Source organism: Diadema antillarum, unplaced genomic scaffold, assembly GCF_040938485.1.
Source record: "Diadema antillarum isolate AM-2024a unplaced genomic scaffold, OU_Dant_1.0 seq00000937_RagTag, whole genome shotgun sequence".
NCBI classification, from domain to species: Eukaryota; Metazoa; Echinodermata; class Echinoidea; order Diadematoida; family Diadematidae; genus Diadema; species Diadema antillarum.
Genome location: NW_027271788.1, coordinates 46,552 through 72,429, shown reverse-complemented (window position 1 = coordinate 72,429; position 25,878 = coordinate 46,552). Strand labels below are relative to the sequence as shown.

General features: G+C 40.8%; 1 protein-coding gene across 1 annotated transcript; it reads left to right on the top strand.

Annotated features, from left to right (window-relative positions):
- LOC139741594 (uncharacterized) lies at positions 1-24,775 on the top strand. Its single transcript, XM_071652174.1, has 9 exons — positions 1-44; positions 6,238-6,432; positions 10,703-10,909; positions 12,706-12,793; positions 14,572-14,787; positions 15,395-16,800; positions 20,228-20,327; positions 21,990-22,136; positions 23,423-24,775. The coding sequence occupies exons 2-9, from the start codon at positions 6,241-6,243 to the stop codon at positions 23,677-23,679; spliced, it is 2,613 nt and encodes an 870-aa protein (XP_071508275.1). The 5' UTR covers positions 1-44; positions 6,238-6,240; the 3' UTR covers positions 23,680-24,775.
- The last annotated feature ends 1,103 nt before the right edge of the window (positions 24,776-25,878 follow it).

The following is a 25,878-nucleotide window of genomic DNA, read 5'->3' as shown; positions in this document are numbered from 1 at the left end:
AGCAAGCAACAGCAGCGCTTTGTTCCAAAGACGGTTTGAAGACGGTAACTATTTCAGATTTTGCAGAAAAAGTAGGATTTTTACAATTTCCAACGCGTGCATGTAGTATTAGGATTAATTGAGATTGCTGATAGTAGATGATCTGTCGATTAAGATTTATTTTAAAAGGTGCATTTTTGACCAAAACGTGTAGCGTCCTTCTTGACAGTTTGTAAAAATATGTAGACAGCGTGCGTCGTAGTTGTATTGTGTGTGAGCGCTGCAGCTGCCGCTGTCCTCGCTGTGTGCGTGTGTGTGAATAATGCCCGCAAGAATGGCGAGCATGATTTGATTTAGCCATAGACGGATTTCTAATGATGAAGGACAACATGACGTTCAGTAAAGACTTCATTGAGACAATTCCGGAATATTTTGCTTTCTCAGCTCTTTTGAATCCCTATAAGTGATGTGATGTTAGTCTTTTATGTATCTTAATGAGCATCTTAGCGCGGAAGTCCGCGGAATTCAGAGTGATTTCCGAATCGATGTTTGATTAGAATCTGTAGTGTTGGTGACGCTCCCATGTGTGATTTTGTACGCGTGGGACTAATAGAGAAGCGCCAGTGCTCAAACGCGCCAGCGCGCCATGGCATATTTACTATGGTGCCTTGTCTCTTGTGTGGTTTGTCGTAAGGAAGTTTTCCAATTTAGAATGAGCAGTTTTCATGTTTGTATGAAGTAAAATTGATTCGATGGGAGTGAGTTCCAATCTGTGATATAGTTCTTGGGATGAACTAGATCTAGTATTTGAAACTGTTTTTGATGTTCTTCTTGGCGATTGGGATGTAACTTGTGAATGATGATTTCTGGAGAACTCTTCGGACCAGTTGCAGGGCTTTTCGAACTTGGTTGGATAGACGACTCGCAAGCGCTTCACGGAATGTGGTAATGCGTCCTACTCTGCGTCGATGTTTCAGCAGTTCCCAGCCCAGCTGACGCTTCATGTTTACTGTTTGTTACACTACTGTGTCTAGAGTATAGTAGTCACCTCTAACAAATCGCACTGCTCTGTTCTGCACAGCTTCCAACCTGTCTATCAAAGTCTGGGTATCGGGGTCCCAGACTGTTGGACAGTAATCTAATAACGATCTTGCAAGGGTCTCATTGACTGAGCAGTGGACCCATCCCTGGACTAAGAGGTGTGAATCTACCACCCATCACAACTCTCCTGATCAATCCTGATGGAGTCTTGAAGCTACTAGAGGGATTATCACCACACAAGGCCCCTGGTCCTGACGGAATCCTACCCTTCGTGCTGAAACAGTGTGCTCCAGAATTAACACCCATACTCACAAAATTGTATAATACTAGCATCCAAAGAGGTACACTTCCCAGCGGATGGCTGAGGGCCAACATCACCCCAGTATTTAAACATGGGAAGCGCTCAGATCCAACAAATTACAGACCGATATCACTGACATCAGTCTGCTGTAAAATTCTGGAACATATAGTATATAGTCATGTTATAAATCATCTTGAGGACCACAATGTTTTATCTGATTATCAACACGGATTTAGATCCAAAAGATCCTGTGAAACCCAACTGATTACCACCATCCAAAGCATCTCGGATGCCTGTGATAACCCAAGTGTCAAGCAAGTGGATGCTATCTTACTGGATTTCGCTAGAGCTTTTGACACTGTGCCACACCGTAGATTATTGAAGAAGATCACCCACTATGGAATCACAGGGAGTCTGCACAAGTGGATATCCGCATTTCTCACAAAACGAGAGCAATCAGTAGTTATCGAAGGGGCAAAGTCCAGTCCTGCTCAGGTAACTTCAGGTGTCCCACAGGGGACAGTCCTTGGACCCCTATTATTCCTAATATACATCAATGATCTTCCATCTGGAATTGAGTCCAAAGTATGTCTTTATGCCGATGACTGTATTCTATACCATGAAATCCGCTCACCGTCAGATAGTGTTGTTCTCCAAAATGACCTCCAGCGCCTAGAAAAGTGGGCAAAAACGTGGCTAATGTCATTTAAATTGCCAAAATGCCAGATGATCCACTTCACAAAAAGGCGTACCATTATCCCAACTTCATATACACTCTACGGCCATCGCCTTGCAGAGGTGTCACAACACAAGTACTTGGGAATAACCCTGTCATCGGATCTAAAATGGAATACACATATTGACAACATCACCAACAAAGCAAGCAGTATGCTCGGATTTCTACGGCGTAACCTCCATAGAGCCCCTCTTAATGTCAAAGTACAAGCATATAAGAGTTTAGTCCGCCCTCACCTGGAGTACTGTAGCCCTGTTTGGGACCCGCACACTTTGAGGCTTATCCAAAAAGTAGAGGCTATACAAAAGAAAGCTGCCCGTTTCATAACCAACGATTACAATTATGGAAGCTCTGTAACAACCATGCTCCAGAATATCAAACTACCTACCCTGGAACATAGGCGTCACATGAACAGTATCATATCCATGCATAAAATAATCTATGGCCTGGTTGATTTGCCCTTCGAAAGACATGGTGAATTCAACCCTGAACCACTTAGAAGGACCAGGAGTTGGAAGCCTCTTCAAATCAAGCTCCCTACTTCCAGAACTGATCTCCATCTACACTCATTCTTCCCAAGAACCACCAGATACTGGAATTCCTTACCGCAAGCAATAACCAATACAGCTGATCCACGTTCATTTAAAGATACATTATTCAAACATTTTGAGTAATGTCCCTTCTACCATGACCTATGAACCAAAGTTGAGTGTTGCTCTACCAGGGCTGATCAACGTACACCATCAAGATCAAGATCAAGATCAAGTAGAATCTGGAGTCAAAGCAGTAGCATAAATTGTAAATGTGGGTGAAATTAGGGGGGGTCAATTCCATTGTGACTTATGGGACAAAGTGACAATTTTCGGCAATTTCAAACCAGTATTTTGAGAAAATAGTTGCATCAAATGCATTTTTCTCAGTTCATGGTTAGATCCATCATATCACAGTTTATGAAAACACCATACTTAGTTTGAAAAGTATCATTGCATTACGTACAGCAACGAAAAATTGCTGTCGTGACTTATGGGACATTTGAGGACCACCGTTTTTCACATGGGAAAGTAAGTTCTGAAATATTCTTACACACAGAGTCTCTGGAAAGATATTTTCTTTCCTGAATGTAGCAAAGGGTTGGTGCTTACCCTGAGCCAAGTGGTATGAATATCTACTCATTGGTACAGTAGCAGGATAGGGAAAACCAGTGTGACTGATGGGACACAAAAACGTGACTTATGGGACGCTATCAACTACCACATTTTGAGATTGAGAGAATAATATTTACTGATGCCGGAACAAGTTCTAGAACATCATAAAACCAATCTATGACCAAAGAACATTCAGAAAATAAGCCATCTGAGAATTACACAAGCTGTATTATGTTCATAATAGTGTATCAGAAATGATACATAAATTCTGCTAAAATTAGCAATTTTCATGTAAAATGATGGTTTTTCGGACATAATTCCACTCCACGTTCACCGATGTTCACAAATGAGGTATCAAAATATCCGTTGTGAAAGGCTGCTTTGAGTAAACAATACCAGATCATCTAATTAAGGTTCATTAATCATCTATACTCAATAGTTTGATTTTCATAAAATGCAACCTTTCCGTGGAATTGACCGGGGGACAAGAGAGAGAGAATAAAAACAACTTAAGGTACATTGCCTATATAATAATATGAAGTAAAATTACAGTAAGCCTAGGTCAGAAAAACTGGAATGATTGTGGAATACCAGAACACTTTTAAGAGAAAATTTTGATATGCTGTTCATCAGTGTTATGTTGAGACTGCAAAGAACAAGAGTGGAAATTGAGAGATTTCTGCATGTGACAAACTATCGCTTTGTACATAACTTCATTGTACTGTAGCTTTATATTCATTCACTGCCCATCTAATGCCGATTACCATTAAGTCGCCACTACCCATAGTAGGCAGACATTCACATCGTATGTAGCGCGCGCCGCGATCGGAGATCAGCTGGGCCAAGAATTTTCATCGCTCTCAAAAGACACTCCTAATTCACCCTTTTCTTCTGTAAAAGTAAAAACACAAATACAGCTGTAATAATAATCCAAATGTAGGTTAACCATATGTAACAGGTGACAAAACCATTTTTAGTGCAAGAATGTTTTTGATTTCGAATGGATTTCAGGTGGCAGATTAACAAAGGTTTTCAAACGCGATGATGCACAATGCGTCCTAATTGAAGTGTGTGTACGTAACAAACATGCAGAGACTCCAACCCAAAGTACCTTCTGATCTGGAGATTCTCCTGCCTGAAACCCCTAGCAAACGGGAGACTCCAAGTTGATGTGTGCGAAGCGCCAAGTTCCTAGGGTTCTAGATGCTCTCTGGTGCTATCTAAGGCTTATTTTTTCAACATACGATAGCAATAAGTAAGAAATCCTTTCGAACGGAGAGACACAGAGCCAGGGCGGGAGAAATTAAATCTCAAACGGGAGAACGGGAGATTTTGCAAATGTGGGTTTTTGGCGGGAGATCTCCCGTCGAAAACGGGAGAGTTGGAGTCTCTGAACATGCTAATAATACGTGGCGTGCTATGGGCAGTGAACTAATTCAGTGCCTATCGATAGTTTGCCAATTCAGGAGTGCATAGGAAATACTGTACATGCAAGTGGCGACTGTACGGTAATTGCCGTGGTACACTTGAAAAACACTGGTCAGTAATTACATAAATTTATGTGAATCAAAGCATATGCTTGTCTGTAAAGGTCAACTCCAGTTAAGATTTTTCAGCTGCATGTGTACCTACAAATACATTGTATGGTGCATGTAGAGATCACTGACAAAGCTGTACCCTGTTATGGGGATTCTCCAATACAGTGTAAACTGTATGACCATGAACCTTGAGGAGATAATCCCTGAAGCAGCTCTTTCCGAACTAAACTGGGATGGGATGTGCTGTGACAATAGGTGATGGTGCAGTCAATATCTTATAGTGACATGCACACTAAACATTCTGTAAGCTGTACAGTAACATGGAACCTGCCTCAGGAGGTTTCAGCCCTCTGATGACAGGAAGGGTAGCCTCTTGGAAGGCAGCTACTGTTGGGGCAGTAACTGCCATGGTTGGCAACTAGTTTCAGATGCGAGTGGTTCGGGGATAAAAGGAGAATTTGTAGGAATCAGTTGTCACTTCGAGGACGGTGAGCTTGAGTACATGCTCTCTTCTGCTGATATATGGATCTTGGGTTATGAAGAGAGGAAGGCGGATGTTGACTAGCTGGTGATGTATTCTATAGAACATGGTGCTCTGTGCGTGGAGACGACGTATGTGCAGTTGATCCCATCCCAGACTGGAGACGAGCCCTGAAGCTGAGGTGGATCTTTTGTAGTCGCAGGTGACAAAGCAAGCAGCTGCTTTCTGCACTCTTTCTATTGCCTTCAGCAGCTGCTTCAGCAGTACTGGGAGTGTAGGGATTCCAGGCTTCAGAACCATACTCCAGCTGTGGTCAAATAAGGCCCATGTACATACATGCTTTGGATTTTACAGCTCTCGAACACGATGACACGGTTCTCCAATACAGCCTGAGAGTTTTGCTAGCCTTTGCCAATGTTTCCACTCCTTGGTATACTGACACTACGACTGGGCCTTCAAGTTCACTAGATTTACTTTAATAATGCTTAAAATATTATGGCAAATCAGAACAGAATCAGAGTTTTCATACAGGGTGTGCAACAGTACATTGAGCAAAGAACTACATACATACGTACAAAGAACATGCACATGAACACCTGTATTTTGTGTATGAAGTCAATATTGGACCATGTAGTAAGAAGATACATGCTTGTACATGTTCTAGTATACACAAGTTTGTATTTCATTTTGTGTATTTTTTTTTTATAGTTTTTTGTTTTCTGTTATTCAAAATCCACAAACCAAGAAAGTTGACTGTGTAAACATATACAACTGTATGTGACTTACATGCGTTTTTCTAAATGACAATAGCCATCCAGTCTCTACAAACATGTACTGGAAATCACAGGAGTGCATACACTGTAGTTCAGTCCACAGACATAACTATAGACTGAATGTGAATTGAACTAACTGAGTGAATTAATGCCAAAGAGTCTTAACCTCATGATATGCATTGTAATAATGTTTTGATAATCCTCATTTCATCTCACCCTGCCCCCCCCCCCCCCCCCTTTCAGGACATGGAGCAAGCCACTGTTCAAGCTGAACCTAAGCAACTCTCTGAAGCCACTCCCACAGGTGTCACCACGGCAACCGTTCCCTGTCTGGGACTGGTTGACGCCATCATAATCAAGGAGGAGGCGGAAGGGGCTGTGTGGGACAATAATGGTACCACTCTCCACCAGCCGGGACAAACGGGACAAGTTCAACAGGTGACAAATTCCCCGCCAAGACAGCAGGATGCGTGGTTAAAGTTCTTTTATCCTGAAAGGCAAATTTGTAATGAAAAGAATTCACACACACACACACAGTTAAAGTCATGTACATGTTAAGTTACAATTGTAAGCTATTTCCAGTAATGCTCATAATTTGAGAGGTAACTTTAGAAAGAATCACTCTGAGAGCACAGACCTCCACCAAGCCAGCTCATTTCCACCACTTGATCTTCTTCTTCCATAGAAATCAGTGATTTCCACACATACATGCATGCTGCAAATCGCCCAATATCCCAATAAGCCTTTTATTAACGTCATCAGCTTCCAGCTACGCAGCTCCATGCCCATGAGCAGAGTGCGCGCTGTAGCGTGCGTATCATTGCAAACCTCAGTTATGTGCAGGTTCTACTCCCAAATGATTGCCTCTACAAGTTGTATCTGAAAGAAAAAATAGAAAATCCTCCAAAAAGCAATAAAAATTCCTTGATCACTACCAAAATTTAATCATAACTTCCTTAGATGTCATTATCAATAACTGTAAATGTTTTGCATTCCACCCTTTGTATTCCTTTGTAAATCTCAGATTTGAGCAGAAAATTAAAAAAACAAAAACAAAAACACCCAGTCTGAGGATTTTATGCTTGCAAAGACTATATTGTGGGCATAGCTTACACAGTATGCCGTATTCTGATGTCATTTCAGGAATTCTTAGCCCATCAGCTGTGTAGTGAGGTCTTGAATATTGTTTGATTTTTGCCGAATAGATGTTGAAACGACAACAAATGCCATGGGGTGACTGATTTTGCATCAGTTCTTGTGTGACTTTAGAAAGAAGAAGAAACTTTCAATGTCTTTGAATATTGTAGGTGAGGTAGCTTGATTTTTAAGTGTTCCAGTGGGTCTAGGGCAATTACCCGAGACCCTTCCCCTGATCCTAACCCTTATCCTAATCCTGAACCTAATCCTAACCCTAATCCAAACCCTAACCCAAATTCTATACCCTAAACCTACAGTGTACGTGTAACCCTAACCCTAATCTTTACTCTAACCTTATCACTAACCATTATTTAGCTGGGGAGTAATTGCCCTGATAAGGTTTCAGTAAGTAGTGGTTATGAGGGAAATCACAAGCCGACTAATTGTTTGGTAGACTCGGTGCAGTCATTTGTTGAGTTTGGCTAGCAAGTGGGGCCAATCTTATAACTTGCATGGTGAGCAAATATCCAAAAATCATAACGACTGTTTAAAAGTCCACGATATTGTTTTATCTCCAGTTACCCAGGCGTGGGGCCAGTTCACTGAGGAATTACTCACATGCTCGTGCGCGCTGTGTATTGTGTAGTGCTGCTTTTACGCTGTCGTCTAGCTGAGCTGTGTCCGCACGTGAGCACCGTTAGTTTGTTCTTTCATCAGCCGAGGGAATATTTTAACGGCTGTAATTTTTAAATTGCAATATCCTGTCCTCTGAATTGGAATTGTGAGTTGTCTTTTAAATGTTTGTACAAATACAGGCATGCTATGTTGTTGCTAGCGATTAGAAGTAGTAAATCAATGACATACGTTGTATATCCATGCACAGTCTGCTTGCGGTGCTCTCGCGATGCAAATGCCTATTCAAACAATGCTTTATCCATGGCTCGACACTAACTTTTTTGTTTGGTGGCCCGATGGGGCCACCAAAATCCTAAATTTCAAATTTTTGGTGGTCCGAGAGAAAAATTTGGTGTCCCGAAAAAAAACAATAAAAAACATTAAAAGTCCTTTTTTTTAAATGAGTCGAATATTTAAGATTTATGATAGTAAGAATTAGAAGTTGGACATATCTACTCATAAACTTCAACAAACTTGCAACACTCACTCTCAGGCACTCATTCAGTCCTTTTCATCCATCCTGTGAACAAATTTAACTGCTAATTTCCGGCGCAAAAAGTTACGAATTTATTGACATACTTTTCAAAAAATTTTGGTGGCCCGAGGCGGGCCACCAAATTTGCCCTTTTTGGAAATTTGGTGGCCCGACTTTCATTTTTGGTGGCCCCGGGCCACCGGGCCACCGTTAGTGTCGAGCCCTGCTTTATCAATATTCAATCAAAACTTTGTAATACCTTTAAAGTGACTAGAAGTCAATGTAATGTAAAACGAATGTTTGTGTGCATTTTGATTTCGCGAATTTCACGAGTGCCAAGATTCGCGAAATTAAAGGGATAGTACAGTATTGGTGGAGATGAGAATTGGGCTTTAAACTTTTGCGAGATACCAAGAAAACACTTACAATTTGTATGAAATAGTACAGAGCAATGATGAAAATTGGGTTTGAAATGACTGAAACATCCAAAAACAAAGTAAAACAAAGCGATCATAACAAAGTGTGGTTCCCACACTTTGAATCATAACAGTCATAACAAAGTGTGGTTCCCACACATTAGAATCGCTCTGTTTTGGATATCTCAGCCATTTCAAAACCTGTTTTCATCAAATAAACGTTGAATTCCTCATGGGATTACTTGCTCTTTCATATTTCATAAGAAGTTTCTCATTATCTCACCAAAAATATTAGAAACCTGAAATTAGGTCTTAACCAAAACTGTATGATCCCTTTAAAATGCACGCGAAAGTTCTTGTCTACACTATATGCATTGAATGCCAGTGGCATTTAGCGAAAATTTCATGCCGCAAGAAAGGCTGTCGGCTCCACTTCACCAAAAATTCATGCCGCAAATATATCATGTTTTATAGTAATTTAAGCTCAAGAAGATAAAAAATGATTAAGAAAATGTTTCTGTAAACTCTCAATTTTCAAATGGATACCAGTTGATTCTGTGGTAGTCAGATACCATGGGGCTAGTTTAAACCGTTGAGGACGGATTAATTTAGCTACAACACGCATTTCCCATAGACACCTGCCAGAGTATAATCGGGATTCGTCCTCAACGGGTCAAGGACAAATCCCCTGACTAAAGACCCAGTAGCCAGTATTCATGGGCAGTCCAATTCATTTGCTACTCCTTCAAGTACATTAGAGAACCGGGCAGTAGAAAAGCACTGGTCATCGAATATGTGCATCTCATTCTCATTCTTAAAGATAATATAAAGTTTTGGTACCTCAAAATTTTTCCGAGTTTTCCTTGTCTTAGTTTGTGTTTCAGGTTAATGTACCTTTCTTTCATATAACTACACTGTAACACTGTGAGACTTACTCGCCCCAAAGTGCTCTCATGTCTTAGTAATCATGCAATAATGGTTTCGTACAATACGTGTATATTGATTGTCGCGGTACCGCGTCAAGTCAAACTAACGGCTCCTTCGAATTTTTCAGAGCCCGCTCTGCTCTGGTACGAAACCACGGCATTATTGCATGATTACTAAGACATGAGAGCACTTTGGGGCGAGTAAGTCTCACAGTGTTTAAATAGTTATATGAAAGGTACTTTAACCTGAAACACCAACTAAGACAAGGAAACTCAGGGAAAATTTTAAGGTACCAAAACTTTATATTATCTTTAATGGCTGACCCCGGTCAAGATTGTCCAGCTGTGTTATGTTCTGATACACAGAGATCTGTGATTAAGCTGTACACAAGTTATTACAGGGATTCTCAGATATCTGAGCTGAACCAGTCCTTGTACGATGTACTCCATGATATCCTCATGCCTCCAGGTCTTAAAGGGACATTCCATACAATTTTCATAATTTCACATCATGTAGTACATAAATCGACAGCTCCATGTATAGATTTGTGGCATTTATTGTGGTCCTTGAGCAGAGGAACAATACTCTGAAAATTAGTAAACAAATTACTCTAACAGTATTGATGACATAGGAGCCTCACATATTTCAGAAATGTACAATGTAGCTCTGTAATTCCATTACAATACCACTTGCTAAACAAGTTCACTTGTGTAAATTGTATACATGCCATCTTCTTTGTTCTGCTTCCTTGAGCCCCAACTCATGCATTCTTATAGTGAGGCTGCCATGTCATCATCCTTGGTCATTGCAATTTGTTGTAAATTCTGAAAACATTCTTATTCCTCATCCCAGCCACTATAGATTTTGAAACTCTGTACTCAGGATGACTGACATATTGTTGTTCAAATGTAAAAGTCTGAAAATCATCCGGAGGTCTCCTTTAACGGCTTCTAAACCCAGACTTCCTTGTATTAATTTGAAGTATCTGCCAGAATGCTAAGGAGAGTTCACGTGTTCCTATTTGTGTGTTTACGAATGATGTCATTTCTATCATTCTGGGGGATTCCCCGTCTCACAGGTACAGCTCCAGACTCAAGCTCAGACCCAGCCCCAGGTCTTCTACCAGACGGTGACCACGTCTTACCAGCAGCAGAACCAGCAGCTCAAACAGGCTACAGCTCAAGTCATGGCTGATGTCCAGTGGGTCAACGCCGGCCGCAACAACCTGGCCGGAACCACCACAGTGGCCATTGACCCCTTGGTCTATGAGACCGCCTACTTACAGGTTAGTGGTCAACTCTCAGAAAGTGGACACCATGTGGAAGCTTGTATGACTCCAGGGGGTGTTTCATAAAGCTGTTCTGAAAGTTACAAATGACTCAAGAACAACTGGTGATCAGTTCTTGTGCTGAAGTATGGAAATTCTGATAGGTATATCACATTAGAACGTGTTCCAGTTGTTCTTAAGTCATTTGTAACTTTAAGAACAGCTTTATGAAACACCCCCCGGATGAGTTTACTTCCCCCAGCACAATGCATAATTATTTATGTACAGTGTACAGCAGTATACGCACAATTTTTTTGATTGTCAGCAATTCGTGAAAGTTACATGCTGTAAAAATGGCTGTCGACTCCAATTTTCAAGGATGCTTATGCTGCAAATGTTCTTGGTTTTATAGTAGTGTATATGTGACCCTGCACCTCAAAACAAACAAAAAGTCGCCAGACATGATTTTTTAGTTAAGACCATATTCTGAGAGAGCAGACTTTAAGCTTTAAAATGATGTATAACTCAAATCAAATGGACTCTCCTAACCTATCTAAATATTGGAAAGAAAGCACAAACTCAGGAAAAGTGTGAACTGAGAAAAGAGGCTCTGAAGTACAGTGTCTATTCAAGCGCTTAATCTTTTTCATACCAAACTGTGCTGGTTGTGCGATGAATGGGATGAAAAACAGGGAGTAAACCACCAGAGTACCAACAATGAAGGGATTATCAGATTAAACTGAAATTCAGCATGCCTCATTAACACATTCTGTCCATAATTAATGCCAACTTTCAAAGCAGTAGCACTATCCTTTCAAAAGTTATTGAAGTTGAAAGTGAAGAGTGTGGACAAGGTTTTTCAGAAATGAAAAAGGGATTCTAAAGACACACCTAATCACACTATTCTACCAAAAATGTTCAAGATAAACTGCTAAAAAACACACTTTCCTGCCCGTTTGAAGATACCAAATTTTAGCATAATGTAAAAGAAGACCCGCTCTTTCAGAAAATATGAAAAAGTAAAGTTCGGCTAGGTTGACCCATTTCACTTATTTTCAGTCCTCACGCAAAATCAGTGTGTGCGACTTTATGTTCGTTTTGAGGTGCACGGTCACAATTTATGCAGGTCACAGCCTTGCTGAATAATGTTATGTAGTGATGCTATCTCATACCATAATTTTGTAGTATATTACAGAGGCAATATTAACCAGTTCAGAGAAGTTGCAGACCTCCCAACCATACTGAATGTGGAGGAAAGATGAATTTCAACCATTCCCAGCTCTTGTTTTAACAGGAGTTTCCTATTTGTCTGGATAATTTTAGTACACACTCCTACACTATGTATGTGATCAGCTCTTTCTTTCCTGCTTTTGATCCAAATCATCCCTATTTTTCAGTCAGAAAGGTTGGGAGGTTTGAAGTTGTAATGTTCATTGTTTTTTGTGTTTTGTTTGTTTTTGCATGAGAAATTATCTCTTGTACTCTTTCCCTTGGAATCATGTGAAAGAATTGCTGCTACAGTCGCAGGTTTTCCATCAACTTGTAGAGTTTTACAGTGTGTAACGTGTTTCTTTTTGTTGTTGTAAGCAATTAGAAATTTTGTTTGTATTAAAAAGAAAACCATGTTTGCTTTTTTCATTTGTTTTAGCATGCAAAGTAATTGCACGTTTTATGTCCTGAAAACAAAATTTGATTTTTGACTTCCAAACATGCTTTACATTGATAAATGTATGTTTTGATTTGTGGATGTTGGTATCCTTGCTACTGATAATATTAACGTATCGTTCTGTTTTCTGTGATTACTTTATTTGCAGCAAACGCAGGCAAACAATACAACCAAAGCAGACGGGAACGCCATGGAGGAAGAGAATGACACCATCACGATCTCTGCGCCAAAACGCAGTATGTCAAAACAATTTTCATGTCTCCTTTTACCACTAATGCACTAAGCCACTACTGTAAAATTAATTGGATATTTTCATGTGACTAATTTTTCACGCTCGGCAGGGTTAGAAGAGTTTTGCATGTTTTTCTTTATGCGGGATCAAGACATCAACTACTGGAACATATGGCAAGCAAAAGTGTTTGTGTCCTTTTGTTTTTATGCTAGTTTCTCATTGTGCGGAATGCGTGAAAATTTCAACACCGCAAAGATTCCCACTTTTGCAGTATTGTATCTCACTGTAGCTCCATATCCCAGGCGCAGTATGAAGAAATAATGTCTACGTCTCATTTTACCAAGGCACTACAGCAGTATTGTGCCTCTCTGTAGGTCCATGCCCAGATGTAGTATATGGGACAGAATTTGTCTCGTCTCATTTTACCAGGGCGCTTTGCCATTACAGTACGAGCTGAAATTTTAGCGGTGGTTTTATTTTCGCAAATTTCGCGAATCGCCTTTGAACCGCGAAAATAACAACGCCCAAATAAGTAAGTTCAGTTACAATGTAGACCCTCGCAACCGCGAAATTAACAACATGCAAAAATGTCCTCCAAGTAGCAATTCGCGAAAATATCTGTACACGAAAATTTCAGCTCGTACAGTATCTTACCTCACTGTAGCCTCATGCCCAAACACAGAATGCATGAAAATTCTAAGTTTAATTTTACCAAGGCACTACGCCACTCTTGTGCCTTAGTGTACAAACTGTAGCTCCATACCCAAATGCAGTATGTAGAAAGGATGGATTTCTGTGTCCAGGGGTGTATCCAGGATTTTTTCTGGGGGGGTCGTAATCAATTTTTTTGGACCTTTACCTTTGCGAGGGAGCGGAGCAACCGAGCGGGGGTGGGGGGGGGTGTGGGAGGGGGGTGTCCCCCCTCCCATGGTAGGGAGTTTTTGAATTTTATATCTTAAAATGGGGCCATTTGGTGCATACAAAAGTGACTTTTTCGGCATGGCAGTGCGGCTTAGAAATAAGGTAATGGCATATTAAAACTAAGTTACGAAATTTACAAGGTTTTTGCCAATTTGCTGGAACACCACCTGGTCACTTTTTTTTCCTGTTGTGTCTTTTACAAAAAGTGGACCTTTTGAAAATTTTGGGGGGGGGGGGGGTCGTACGACCCTCCCGACCCCCCCCCCCCCCCCCCCCCCCCCCCCCCCCCCCCCCCCTTGCATACACCCATGGTGTCCCCTGTTAGAGAGCATACAAGTCGGTTCAGTGAATTTTGACCAATCCTTTTCAATCTTTCTGCCTTTAAAACTCCAGCTGATAATATTTTAAAGAAGACCTTCAGATGATATTAGGACGTTTGCATGTAAACATCTATGAATTGGGTAGACTGGATACCGGTACAGAGTTTCAGAATTTATAATGATTGGGATGAGGAATAAAAGTGTACTTTAGAAATTCATAACAAATTACAATTTACAAGGATGATGACACAGCAGCTTGATATAACAAAGCGCAAGTGGATTTGTTAAGCAGATGGTATTGTAGTAGAACTTCTTCATTGCCACTTTACTGGAATGTGAAACTTCTACAATGTATGTCATCATTCCTGTTGAGTGTTTTTATATTTTGGCTTTTCTCAAAGTATTGGTTTATCTACTCAAGGACCTCAATACATTTCACAGATCTGTATGTGCAAGTATGGACTTAGGTATATCATTAGGTAAAAAATCATCTTGTCTCGATTGCCCCTTTAACTTCAGAAATGCTGTTTTTTCTCCAAAGATCTACAGAATGTCATTGTCATGTCCACAAACTTTCATGAGGACGGACGTCGTAAGTGGGATAAGAAGTACATCTGTCTGTACTGTGAGAAGCCTGTCACCAAACTACCGAGGCATCTGGTTAAAGTTCACTACAATGAAGCCGCCGTCATCGACTTCGTTCACGAAAAGGACCAAACGACGAAGGAGGCAAAGTTGGCCAAACTCCGAAACCTTGGTAGGCGAACGTGAGATGAAGCGTGAGAAAGCCCTGTTTGAGTCTGTGTTTCATGAGTTCTCTGACAAAAACCAGAACTACTATGTGATCTCGCATCACAAAACCAACAAATATTCCCATGCTCTTTTTTACCTGAGGACTCAAAATAGGGGAAATGGGTCAATCTTGAGGGTTTCATATTTTTGGAAAGAGCAGTTCCTCTTCCATACTATTCTAAGGTTTGGGATCATAAAATGAATAGATAGTTGTGGTTTTAGTAGTTTTTTCTATAACATTTGTGTGTGTGTGTGTGTGTGTGTGGAATAGTGTGATTAGGTATGTCTTAGACCTTAGAGGTCTCTTTTCATTCCTGAAAAAAACAACAACAAACAACTCTGTACACAGTCTTCACTTTCAACTCTAAGAACTTTCAAAAGGATGATACAAACTGCTTTGAAAGTTGCTATTGTAATGGATAGAGTGTGTTGATAGAGCATGAATAATTGCAGCATAATTTGATAATCCCTTCATTCAAGCAAGACTTTATGTTGAAGTTGTAGTGCATAAAAAAGGATTGTAATAACTGACTGCCTGTTTTACAAAAATATGTTTTTGTCTCCCTCTACAGGTAACCACAGGCACAACATGGATGTCTTACAAAAAGGTAAAGGAAGCCTCATGGTGAAAAAGCGACCATCGCCCGGCGCCGATCCTCGCGACTACATTCCATGCTCGTACTGCTACGCATACTATGTCAAGCGGGACCTGTGGAAGCACGACTGTCCCCTCAACGGTTTGCGAGACAAGTCGAAGGATAAGAGCGGTGAGTCAGAGGAAACGGTTTTATCGGTGTCACATCGCGATTGCACTTTGGAAGAGCTGCGAGCGGAGGTGCTCGGTATGAACAAAATGGACGATGTGTCACACTGTATCAGTTACGATCCTCTCATACTGGAACTCGCCCAAAAGGAGTGTCTCAAGCTGAACCACGATCGCGACGAAGCGATCTCCATCAAACTCAGACTCCGCGAGTTGGGTCGTCTCCTCCTAGAGCTCCGGTTTGTCAGTGGTGATCCCCTTGCCACGCTCCACACCTTCATCGACCCGACCAAGTTTCAGAATGTCGTCATCGCGGCGCGGCGCCTGGCAGGATTCAACCACCGGCGGTACAACAACGCGTCGCCGAGCTTGAACACGAATGTTGGGTACTCGCTTAAGAAGTGTACCTACCTTTTGCAGGCCAAAGCTTCAGGTATGGGAGATACCATGGCCTACAAGAGAGCCTCAGAGTTTCATGACATGCTTGAATTTCAGTTTGGTGACGAGACCTCACTCCCTCACTTTGGAAGTATTCTGGATGAAGGGAGGGGAAACCCCAAGTGGCTTTCCCTGGCTCAGGATGTTGCTTGTTTGACGTCCTATCTCAAACGGATCGCGCACGAACAGATGAGAATGCTGCACACCAATGAGGATGTCTACGACGCGTGGCTCAACTTGAGCGAGATTGCTCTCACACAAGTGATCCTCTTCAACCGACGTCGACTAGGCAGCATCACGAAGATGAAGCTCGCTGACTACGCTCGCAAGCACCAACCCCTTCACCCCGACGTCCACGTGGTCTACGATGCCATGAGCCTGTTTGAGAAGGAGCTCTGTAAGAAGCTGACACGGATCGAGATCATCAACAAGAAAGGCAAAGTGGTCCCCGTCCTACTCACCGACGAGATCAAACTCTGGATCGACATCCTGGTCGCCAAGCGACACGAAGTAGGCATCCCAGACACCAACGAGTTCCTCTTTCCGGTGATCCAGCCAGATTCCAGGGTCTCCAACTCGGTGTGGGGGCTGGAGTGTCTGCAGCGCTTTGCCTTTGAGTGCGGGGCCAGCAGTCCTGAGAACCTCCAGTGTAAGCAGCTCAAGAACCACATCGCCACGCTGAGTCAGATCCTAAACCTGAAGGACAACGAACTCTGTATCGTGGCCAGACTGACTGGACATGATGTCAGGATTCACGGCCCGGATGCCATGTTGCAGGTTAGACTCTCATTTCTTCAAAACCAGAAATGTTTGAAAGCATGACACTTTTGGGTATTTTGTGAGGAGCAAAGATTTACAAAAGTTAAATACAGTCAATTTCTTTCTTTTTTTATGTTGATGCGATGCATTTAAATGCTGGTGGCAGTTTTTGAAACTATCATGCCATTAAAAAGCTGTCAGCTCCAATTTGCATAAGTTTCACACAGCAGATATTTCTGGTTTTTACAGTATCCAACTTTCTTATTGTATTGTCGGCCGTCATTCGAACTGTCATATTGTAGTTTGCATGTAAGATCGATATTCTAAGATAATCGCATTTGAAACTTACCCATTTTTTAATCACGATTGCTACACTTTTTTGTCTGGCATGTCCAATTATTTTTTGAAATACATCAGACGCTAATGTGTGATGTTTTCATCGAATTGTATTTTTCAGAGTTAAGCGAGAAATTGCCAAAGAGCAACTTCTAGGACCCCGTTTACAGTGCGAGGCTCGGCCGCGGCCGAGCCCAGCCCTACTTCAGTGTCAACGCGCAAAAGGCCAAATGCGAGGCCAAAATTGGTCTCGCATTTGGCCTCGCTTTGGAGGTGGTCTCGGCCGTGGCCGAGCCGCGGCTGTGCCCGGCGTTTTCTCAGTGTAAACGCAAACTGGGCCTAATGCGCGGCCAATTTTAGTCTGGCTTCCAAACCCTCTGCCTGTTTCTTTTGCTATTCGGGATATTGACCCCCTCAACGTCGAAAACTAATATAGTTTAAGGTGGTTTTGTCCTGCAAAGGATTTTTTCCTTCGGCAAAGGCCTTTGCCCGAACGGCGACTTTGTCGCAACGGAATTCAGTTGGCAAAGGGTCTGAAAATCAGACAATACTAAATTGCGTTTGTTTACAAGCAGAGCGCCACTACGACAAAATATAGAAAGGTTTGAATTAAAAGCGCGGCCGAGCCCAGCAGTGTAAACGGACAAGCCCGGCCCCACACTGTAAACGGGGCCTATGTTGTTTGTTTTTTTTCTGCAAAGACCATCGTCATAACACTTGTGTTTCCCCAATATACACATTGTATGACAGTTTGTTTGGCCGCGCGCACAGTACCTGTGGTCACCAAACTGTCGTACTGTATTTCACTTATAGTAATGTATGGTACGTGTGCAAAGTCAGTGTGCCCAATATATGACAGCTTTGTTTACCATGCACACTGTGTTTGCGGTCATTCAACGTGTTGTTTGTGGGAGAGGCCGGCATATTGCTGGTTTTTAACACGTGCATCTATGGGGAAAAGTAATTATTAGGACAAAATGAAATGACATAATTGTATGAAAGTGATAATTGCAAAAAACAAAAAAACAGCAAAAAAACCCACTAAATTAGAAACTGATAATTTCTTGATATGTATAATGAAATATCCATTTAATAATGAAAGGGCTAAAAATCTTAAAATCAACTCTCAAAATCAAAATGAAAGAAAAAGAATGATTTTAATGATTCAGTAAATTCCTGTCTCTCTCCTTTTCACTGGTATTGAATATTGATCAGATAGAGAATATGTGTCTCTCAAATAGTGATTTGCAAAATTTGCCAAAATTAAATCCCCCTGAAAATTACAGCTTATACAGTAGTTCTCTGTTCTTTATTAGCAGGTTTCTGTCTATCTGTCAGACTTTGCAGCTAACACATTCTTGGATCATTCCTAATCATTGTGGATGCTGTGGCGCTGCATAGAAATTAAATTGACCTTTAAAATTCTGTTAGATGCATCTTTGATATTAGTGCATGATGGCAACACCATGCTATACATACTGTATGAAGAGTTTCATCGCTAAATGAGTTAATTACTCCATCATTTTAAAGTTGAAGTGTTTGCAGTGAAAGCGTAAAAAAAACCCAAAGAAAATAATATGAACATTTAGGATATTTTTCATTTTTTCATCAAGAATACAGTCAAACTTGACTAGGTTGAATTTATTTGGACAGAAAAAAAATAGCTTCGATTCAGAGAAAATTAGACTTATGAGGGATTAAAGTCAATAGAATATAAAGAGAAGAGGACTTTAAAGATAATATGCTGTAAAGTTTTGGTACCTCAAAAGTTTCCCTGAATTTCCTTGTCTTAGTTTGTGTTTAAGGTTAAAGTACCTTTCATATAACTAACACTGTGAGACTTACTCGCCCCTAAGTGCTCTCATGTCTTAGTAATCATGCAATAATGGTTTCGTACCAGAGCCGCTGCCGTACAGCTGTACGGCGGCGAGGTACAGTTGTAGTACACATATTGTACGAAACCATAATTGCATGATAACTGCGACCAGCAGCGTGCAGCCCCATACGCATAGCTAACTGCGACCAGCAGCGTGCAGCCCCATACGCATAACTACAATGTAACTGCGACCAGCAGCCCTATGTGCATAGCTAAATGGGGCTTCGCATTGTAGCATTCAGGATCATGACAGATTTGCAGTATCGTGGGTAAATATCAACTTAAAATCCAAAAATTTCTTCAATTTGAAGACTTACCAATTAAGTTGAAGTATTGAAAACAGGCTTCGGTCAACGTTTGGTTTTGCCAATAGTCCCTTTCTGTTCGAATTGATGACTGAATGTGACACGGTCGAGAGTACCTTGGGAGAGCTACACTGAATTGACGGCCAGCGTATGCGCACACAAACATCTTATCCGTTCATGGATTTGGAATTTGTGCGCATGTGATGTGTGCGCGTGTGCTGGCCGTAGTATTCAGTGTATGTAGCTCTCCCAAGGTCCTCTCGACCGAGTCACATTCAGTCATCAATTCGAACAGAAAGGGACTATTGGCAGAACCAAATGTTGCCCGAAGCCTGTTTTCAATACTTCAACTTAATTGGTTAGTCTTCAAATTGAAGAAATTTTTGGATTTTAAGTTGATATTTACCTGCGATACTAAATCTGTCATGATCCTGAATGCTGCAATGCAAAGCCCCATTACGCTTTGCGTATGGGGCTACAGGTCGCAGTTAATTGCATGATTACTATAAAGACATGAGAGCACTTTGGGGCGAGTTAAGTCTCACAGTGTTAGTTATATGAAAGGTACTTTAACCTGAAACACAAACTAAGACAAAGAAATTCAGGGAAACTTTTGAGGTACCAAAACTTTATATTATCTTTAAAAGACCTTCGACTAGGCAATTATTCAACTTGTGCGAGGTTTATATTTAATAAGCAAGGTTGACTTTTTCCCTTTTTGTGAGGTATCACTAGAAAGGATTTATTTTGCTCTATTTGATGATGGACATACTATAAAATGTTTGAAAATTGCACTTAGACCATTTTGCTATCAAACTTTCATGTGTTCTTATAAATCATGGATGCCATGAGTGTCCAGTCAGTATTGCAGGATGTGACATCTATGTATTTATTTTAAACCAAATGTTTGTGTCTATGTTTCCTCAAGGTCATCAAGCTGTGTAAAGTGCTCATCTCCATAGAGAATGGAGATAGGTCTAGACCGGTGGCCCAGTCTCTCGATGATATCCCACTCTTCAGAGATGAAGGTAAATCCCCAACCCTCCATCGCATTAAAACTTCCCTTACAGGGACTGCACAGTACTGCTTGAGGTGAAGATTTGGCTTGTAATTTTTTTGCGAGATATTTAGAAACCACTCTGTGAAATGTTAAAGAGCATACAGGGGAATCAAAAGTTTATTTGATGAAAACCACTTTTGAAATGACTGAGATATCGTAAAATAAGTTAAAACAAAGAGATCCTAATAAAAGTTGTAGCCTGCCAATTTTACTAGGATTTTTTAAAATTTTTTTAATACAATATCTCAGCCATTTCAAGGCCAATTTTCATCAAATAAATGGTCAATCCTTCTTGGAGTTACATGCTCTTTCCTTTTTCATAAGATGTTTCTCATTATTTACCTCTCCAAAAAATGTCATAAACCTGAATCCCCACCTCAACCAGTACTGTACAGCCCCTTCAACACTTTCTATGCTAGGAATTTTTGACAGTGTGTACAATGCTGTGGGGTTTACTGTGTCAGTTGGCAATCAAACCACACAAAGAGTGAGTATAATTCCTTCATGATGGATCACATTCATATCACGACCAAAATTGTTTATTGTCTTGTGCAGGGATTCACTTATTTTATTAAATTATTATCATTATTTATTTTTTTTTTTTCAAACTTGCATATCGTTGCTGGGGTGACAAGACCTTGTATCTGCAATTTTGGTGAAAATGAATTTTTGATTAATGGTCAAATAATGGGTTAAGTGATGTCCTGTCCATATCCCAACTGTCTTACTCCAAAAATGAAGCCACCATGACATGTCAAAGGAAAGGCTATCCCATTCACCACAGTGCTTTGGCCGCCATGTTTTTTGGCTCTCCTGAACATATGACATTTTGTAGATACGGGGTCTTTTTGCCCCAGCGACGATATGTAAAAAGTCACAATCTTTTGAGAGATATTGATTTCATAGGTTCAACATCTTTACATTGTGTGTTTTATACCCTGAGGTAGTTCAAGTATCTCTTTCACAAACTTCACAAAATTTTGCCTGGTTGAAGAATAATGTCTCCCAACATTGTATTATATGTGAGATCTGAAGGAAATACATCTCAAGAGTTTGAAAATGAAAGGAAGTAAAAACTAACCCCATATCACTTTGAGGACGAGTCCCCATACTCCGGCAGGTGTCTGCAGAAAATGTGTGTTGTAGCAAAATCAGTCCGTCCTCAACGGGTTAAGAATACTAATAAGAATACCATTTTGTACCAAATGTAATTGTTGGCATTCTTGGGGGGGGGGGGGGGGGGGTCCAAACAATTATTCAGTGGATATGAGATCTTATTCTTCCTCCATTATGAAGAAGATTCCAGCTTTATAATTCTGAGGAAAGGTCTGACTCACCTACCCCTACAATTTGCTAGATTGAGAAAGAGATCTTATTTTCAGGGCTGTAAAAGGTGTGGTCACAACTTACACTGGAGTCAACCCTGCATACTGGCACAAGTCTGATGGTCCAGGACCAGTAAAAATCATTGTTGGACCAGTAACTTTTTCAGGAATAAACCTGTAAAAGGTGGGAAAACTGGGTACCTACTGGTCACACTGACAGGTCGGACCAGTAGAAAAAAATGGGTTAATGTGCAGCCCTGCTGGAGTTGAAAGTTAATTCTTCCGCTGTCTTTCCAACTTCCTAGAAATCACAGTTGAGTTCAACTTCCTTGACGATGGGTTCCTGGAGACTCAGCTTGGTGTGACGGAGCAGCCCAGGAGGAGACCGTCGGCCAAGAAATCTCACAAAAAGAAACATAAGACGGCATCGGCCTCCAACTCTACCAAATCAAGTATGATGTTGTGTTTTTTTTTCTTTCTCCTCTTCTTTCTGATCTTTTTTATGGTGTTCCTTTTCTTCTATCTTTGTTCTTTTCCTTCTTCAATTTTTTTTTTCTAAAGTACATCGTACTTCATTCTCTTCTCTCTGTTCATTCAATTCTTTTTATTTTCTTTGCTTTTTTATTTTTTTTTGCCTTGTCTATCCTCTTCTTTGTATTCTTTGCTTAACTCCGTATTTTCTCTATCATCTTTTTCTTCTTTCTATGTTTTCCTCTTCCTCACAGTCATTGATTGCCCTGTGGTATATTATTGTACTTGTAATGATTGACTGGTCTCGGGTCTGCTACATTTTTCTCTGTCTATTAGGGGCGGTTCTATTGCCATTACCCCCTGGATAATTACCCTAGATCCTTCCCCTGACCCTAACCCTAATGCTAATCCTGAACATAATTCACATCCCAACTCAAACTTTATTAACCCTAAACGTAACCCTAACCCTAACCCTAATCTAACCCTAACCTTATCACTAACCAGTATTTAGCCAGGGGTGGGGGGGAGTAATTGCCCTGATACGATTTTGGGTGCATATTTTCACCGGGCTTTGCACCCAGTTACATTTCTTCTGTTCTTCTGTCTCTCTTGATTCATTTCTTCCTCATTCTTCCTCATCTTCTCTCCTAGTATGTCTTCTTCATGTTTTTCTCACATAGCAGCTTTATGTTATCCTCCCTCACATTCCTTCTCACTGTTCTTATCCACCTCTGGGCTTGGGGCAAAGTTTTGCCAGCGCCACTGGATCTCACTATGCATGTATTTTGTGTGTCATGATTTGTCCTATTTCTTATTGATGCCCTAGCATTATGTGTGTGTGTCGCATGAAATTCAAGTAAATGAACTTTATCAGCTAATCAGAACTGAGTATTCAGAGACTTATGTTTAATTATCTGACTTATATCTTGTAGCAACTTTTATGCAACAGGACCCTGGGGTGTTGTACTTAATGCAGCTGACTTGTTAGGTAATCAAATGTGGATATTTCTTCATTTCTGGATGAAAAAATGTGTGGTTTCCATTACATTACAGCAGACCATCCATAGCTACAATGACTACTTCCATAATAGTGTACGTTCAAGTTCATTATTATCAGTGGGTGACCTCTGACCTCGGCGATTTATATGCTTTGTAGAATGGACATCTTGAAGGATAGGAATTCATACAATGATGTTCCTAAGACAGGGTAGTTATAAAAAGCTGTTTGACTCACTCTCTCTCTTATGCCTTTCATATTCTCCTACAGCCTCCAAAAAGAACCGGACAAAGTCCTCCTCAGACAGTCCTCGTAAGAAACCTCAGAAGCGTCCCTGGACCCCGGAAGAGAAGGCAGCGGTCTTTGAGATGTTCCAGCACGAAATCCTGCAAAACAAACTCCCGGGGAAGGGCCCCATCCAGCAGCTGTTGGCACGGCAACCCGTCCTCTGTCACCGAACCTGGAGCAACGTCAAGGACTTCATCAGGAACTACCTGGTGACCAAGTCCCGCCAGGGGCTTCTGTAGCCTGGTGAGGAGACGAGGCGAGGCGAGCTGACAGTGTCTCGGCTTCGTACGGCCGACCGCCAAAATCCAGGCAGGATCTGGGTAACGATAGTGAGCCCTCTCTTGGCCTCGTTTGTCCAATCTTGCCCTGCTCATGATGTACAGTTTCAGTCTCTGAAGATTCCCTTGAAGATGACTGACTACTTCCGTGACTGTAGGGAAACCGAGGGGAAGTTGTCTGTCTGTCTGTCTGTCTGTGTCTGTCCATCTCTCTGTCCGTCTCTCTGTCTGTCTGTTATCAGTTTTCTTTCTCTTCCAGCCATCCTATGGTACTTTCAACCAGCATTTTTTTTGTGGAGAGGGTTGTGTCCTTATCTACATGTCAGTCAGATACTTTGTAGTGGTCTCTGTGGTGACGGTAACCATTACATCTCAGCACTGTGTGAGACTCTTGTGAGACTGACTCACAAATGCTCATATATATTTTATCTGCTGATGAAGTCATGCCAAAATATACCAAAGGAGGTGCAATGATAAAATACCAGCATCTTTATTTCTTAATGCTCAACCAGGAATGGCACTAAAATGTAAGTTGCTATAAAACACATAGCACCAACTGGTAGCTTCCCACTACTGATACTCTACTGCAAATAATGGCGAATCCTTTAGTTTTGGTAGACATACAGTTTTCCAGCCCGCCCTGCTCACAGATTAATTTTAGTATAGAAAGAAGTTGCTTTTGATCATCATTGTTTGAACCTGTTGAAGACCAGTCCCGGGAATACTCGGGCAGGTATCTAAGGGAAATGAGTGCTACAGTCTGTAAAACAAAACCAGTCTGTCCTCAATGGGTTAAAAGGGTCTTTATCAAACCATTTGAGCATTGAAAGATGATGATTTTCCCTAAATGCCTCACACCAGGTTTTATACCATCCATCACTTTCAGTAGTATCAAGTAGCAAAATTAGCAAATCTTTAAAATGGTGTCTTTCCCCGCATTCAATATCTGACTGCATTCTAAAGATACAGTCTGCCAATGAATGTCATTTCATGACCAGAAATGATAGTTCTCTCAAATTCTGCGTGGTATTTGCCATTGAGAGAGATTTATGACTCTATCATAAAAGCTGGCTGCATCCTTTTTTTTTTTTTTTAAACTCAGTATTAGCAGTACAGGTAGTCCTTTTCATGATTATGTTGGCCAAAAGTGAATTAGTGAAACAAAGGTCAGTGTCAGTGATTCTTTGTAAGATTGGAAAATTTTTGCAACAGAATATGAAAATTAAACTTGAACAGATAGCCACTATGGTACATAGTAATAGCTTGTCCCAAGGTGGATGGATTTGAGTTTTTCCTGTAACCCTTTAAGTGTCTTTATTACGATCGCATAGTTTTGGCCATTCCAAAACCTGATCTCTCAGCAAGTCCAAAACTGATTTTCGTCATATAAAGTTTGAATTCCTCTTAGAATGGTATGCTCTGTGTTATTTCATAAGTGTACTATTCCATAAGTTAAAAATCCAATCCTCATCTTCGCCAATCCTGACTATACCATCCCATTAAAAGCTGAGTGCCTGTGCACATTAAGGGCTAATTTGAATCCTGTGGACTCACAGACATCATTCAAAGTGTAGTTTAATAGTCCCTTTATGCTGATCCAGGTGTGTGATGCAGAAGACTAAAGCTTTGGGCTGTCTTCACACAAACTGATGCACCAATTAAAATGATAAACTCACACAAGAGTTAAGATAATCCAACAAAGTGACATGAAAACTGCTACCATATCCAGCCAACTTTTTCAGTTACCTGTTCATTGTTTTTGTTGTTAACCCATTCAATACTGAATTCTGAAGTGCCCATAGACTTTATAGGCAGACCACCAGCTTCCCGTATGGTGTTTAAAGGGAAGCAGTCCTGAGATTTTCACTGTACTGATAATTAAGAAGAGTAAAAAATATAACCTTTCACCAATTTATACGCGTGGACATCAAAAATTGTCTCCGTACGCGATTTTTTAAAAATAATTCCTGCAAGCAATCGTGTAAGAGCCTGCCAAAAGGTGCAACGTCATTGATGCCCTACTCTCAAGTTGACAGCCGTGCCTCAGAAAACCAATTTAAGTGTTCAAAATGATCATATCTGATTTTTTTCAAAAAAATGTGACAATATGTGGTTTTATTATTTCAAACAAAATATTTCAAGCTTATTTATACATACAGT

Excerpts from the sequence above, each read along its gene's own strand:
- LOC139741594 (XM_071652174.1), top strand. The coding sequence starts at position 6,241 with ATGGAGCAAGCCACTGTTCAAGCTGAACCTAAGCAACTCTCTGAAGCC. Across the intron at positions 6,433-10,702 it reads AAACGGGACAAGTTCAACAG|GTACAGCTCCAGACTCAAGC; the intron begins GTGACAAATTCC and ends CCCGTCTCACAG. Across the intron at positions 22,137-23,422 it reads CTCCAACTCTACCAAATCAA|CCTCCAAAAAGAACCGGACA; the intron begins GTATGATGTTGT and ends ATTCTCCTACAG.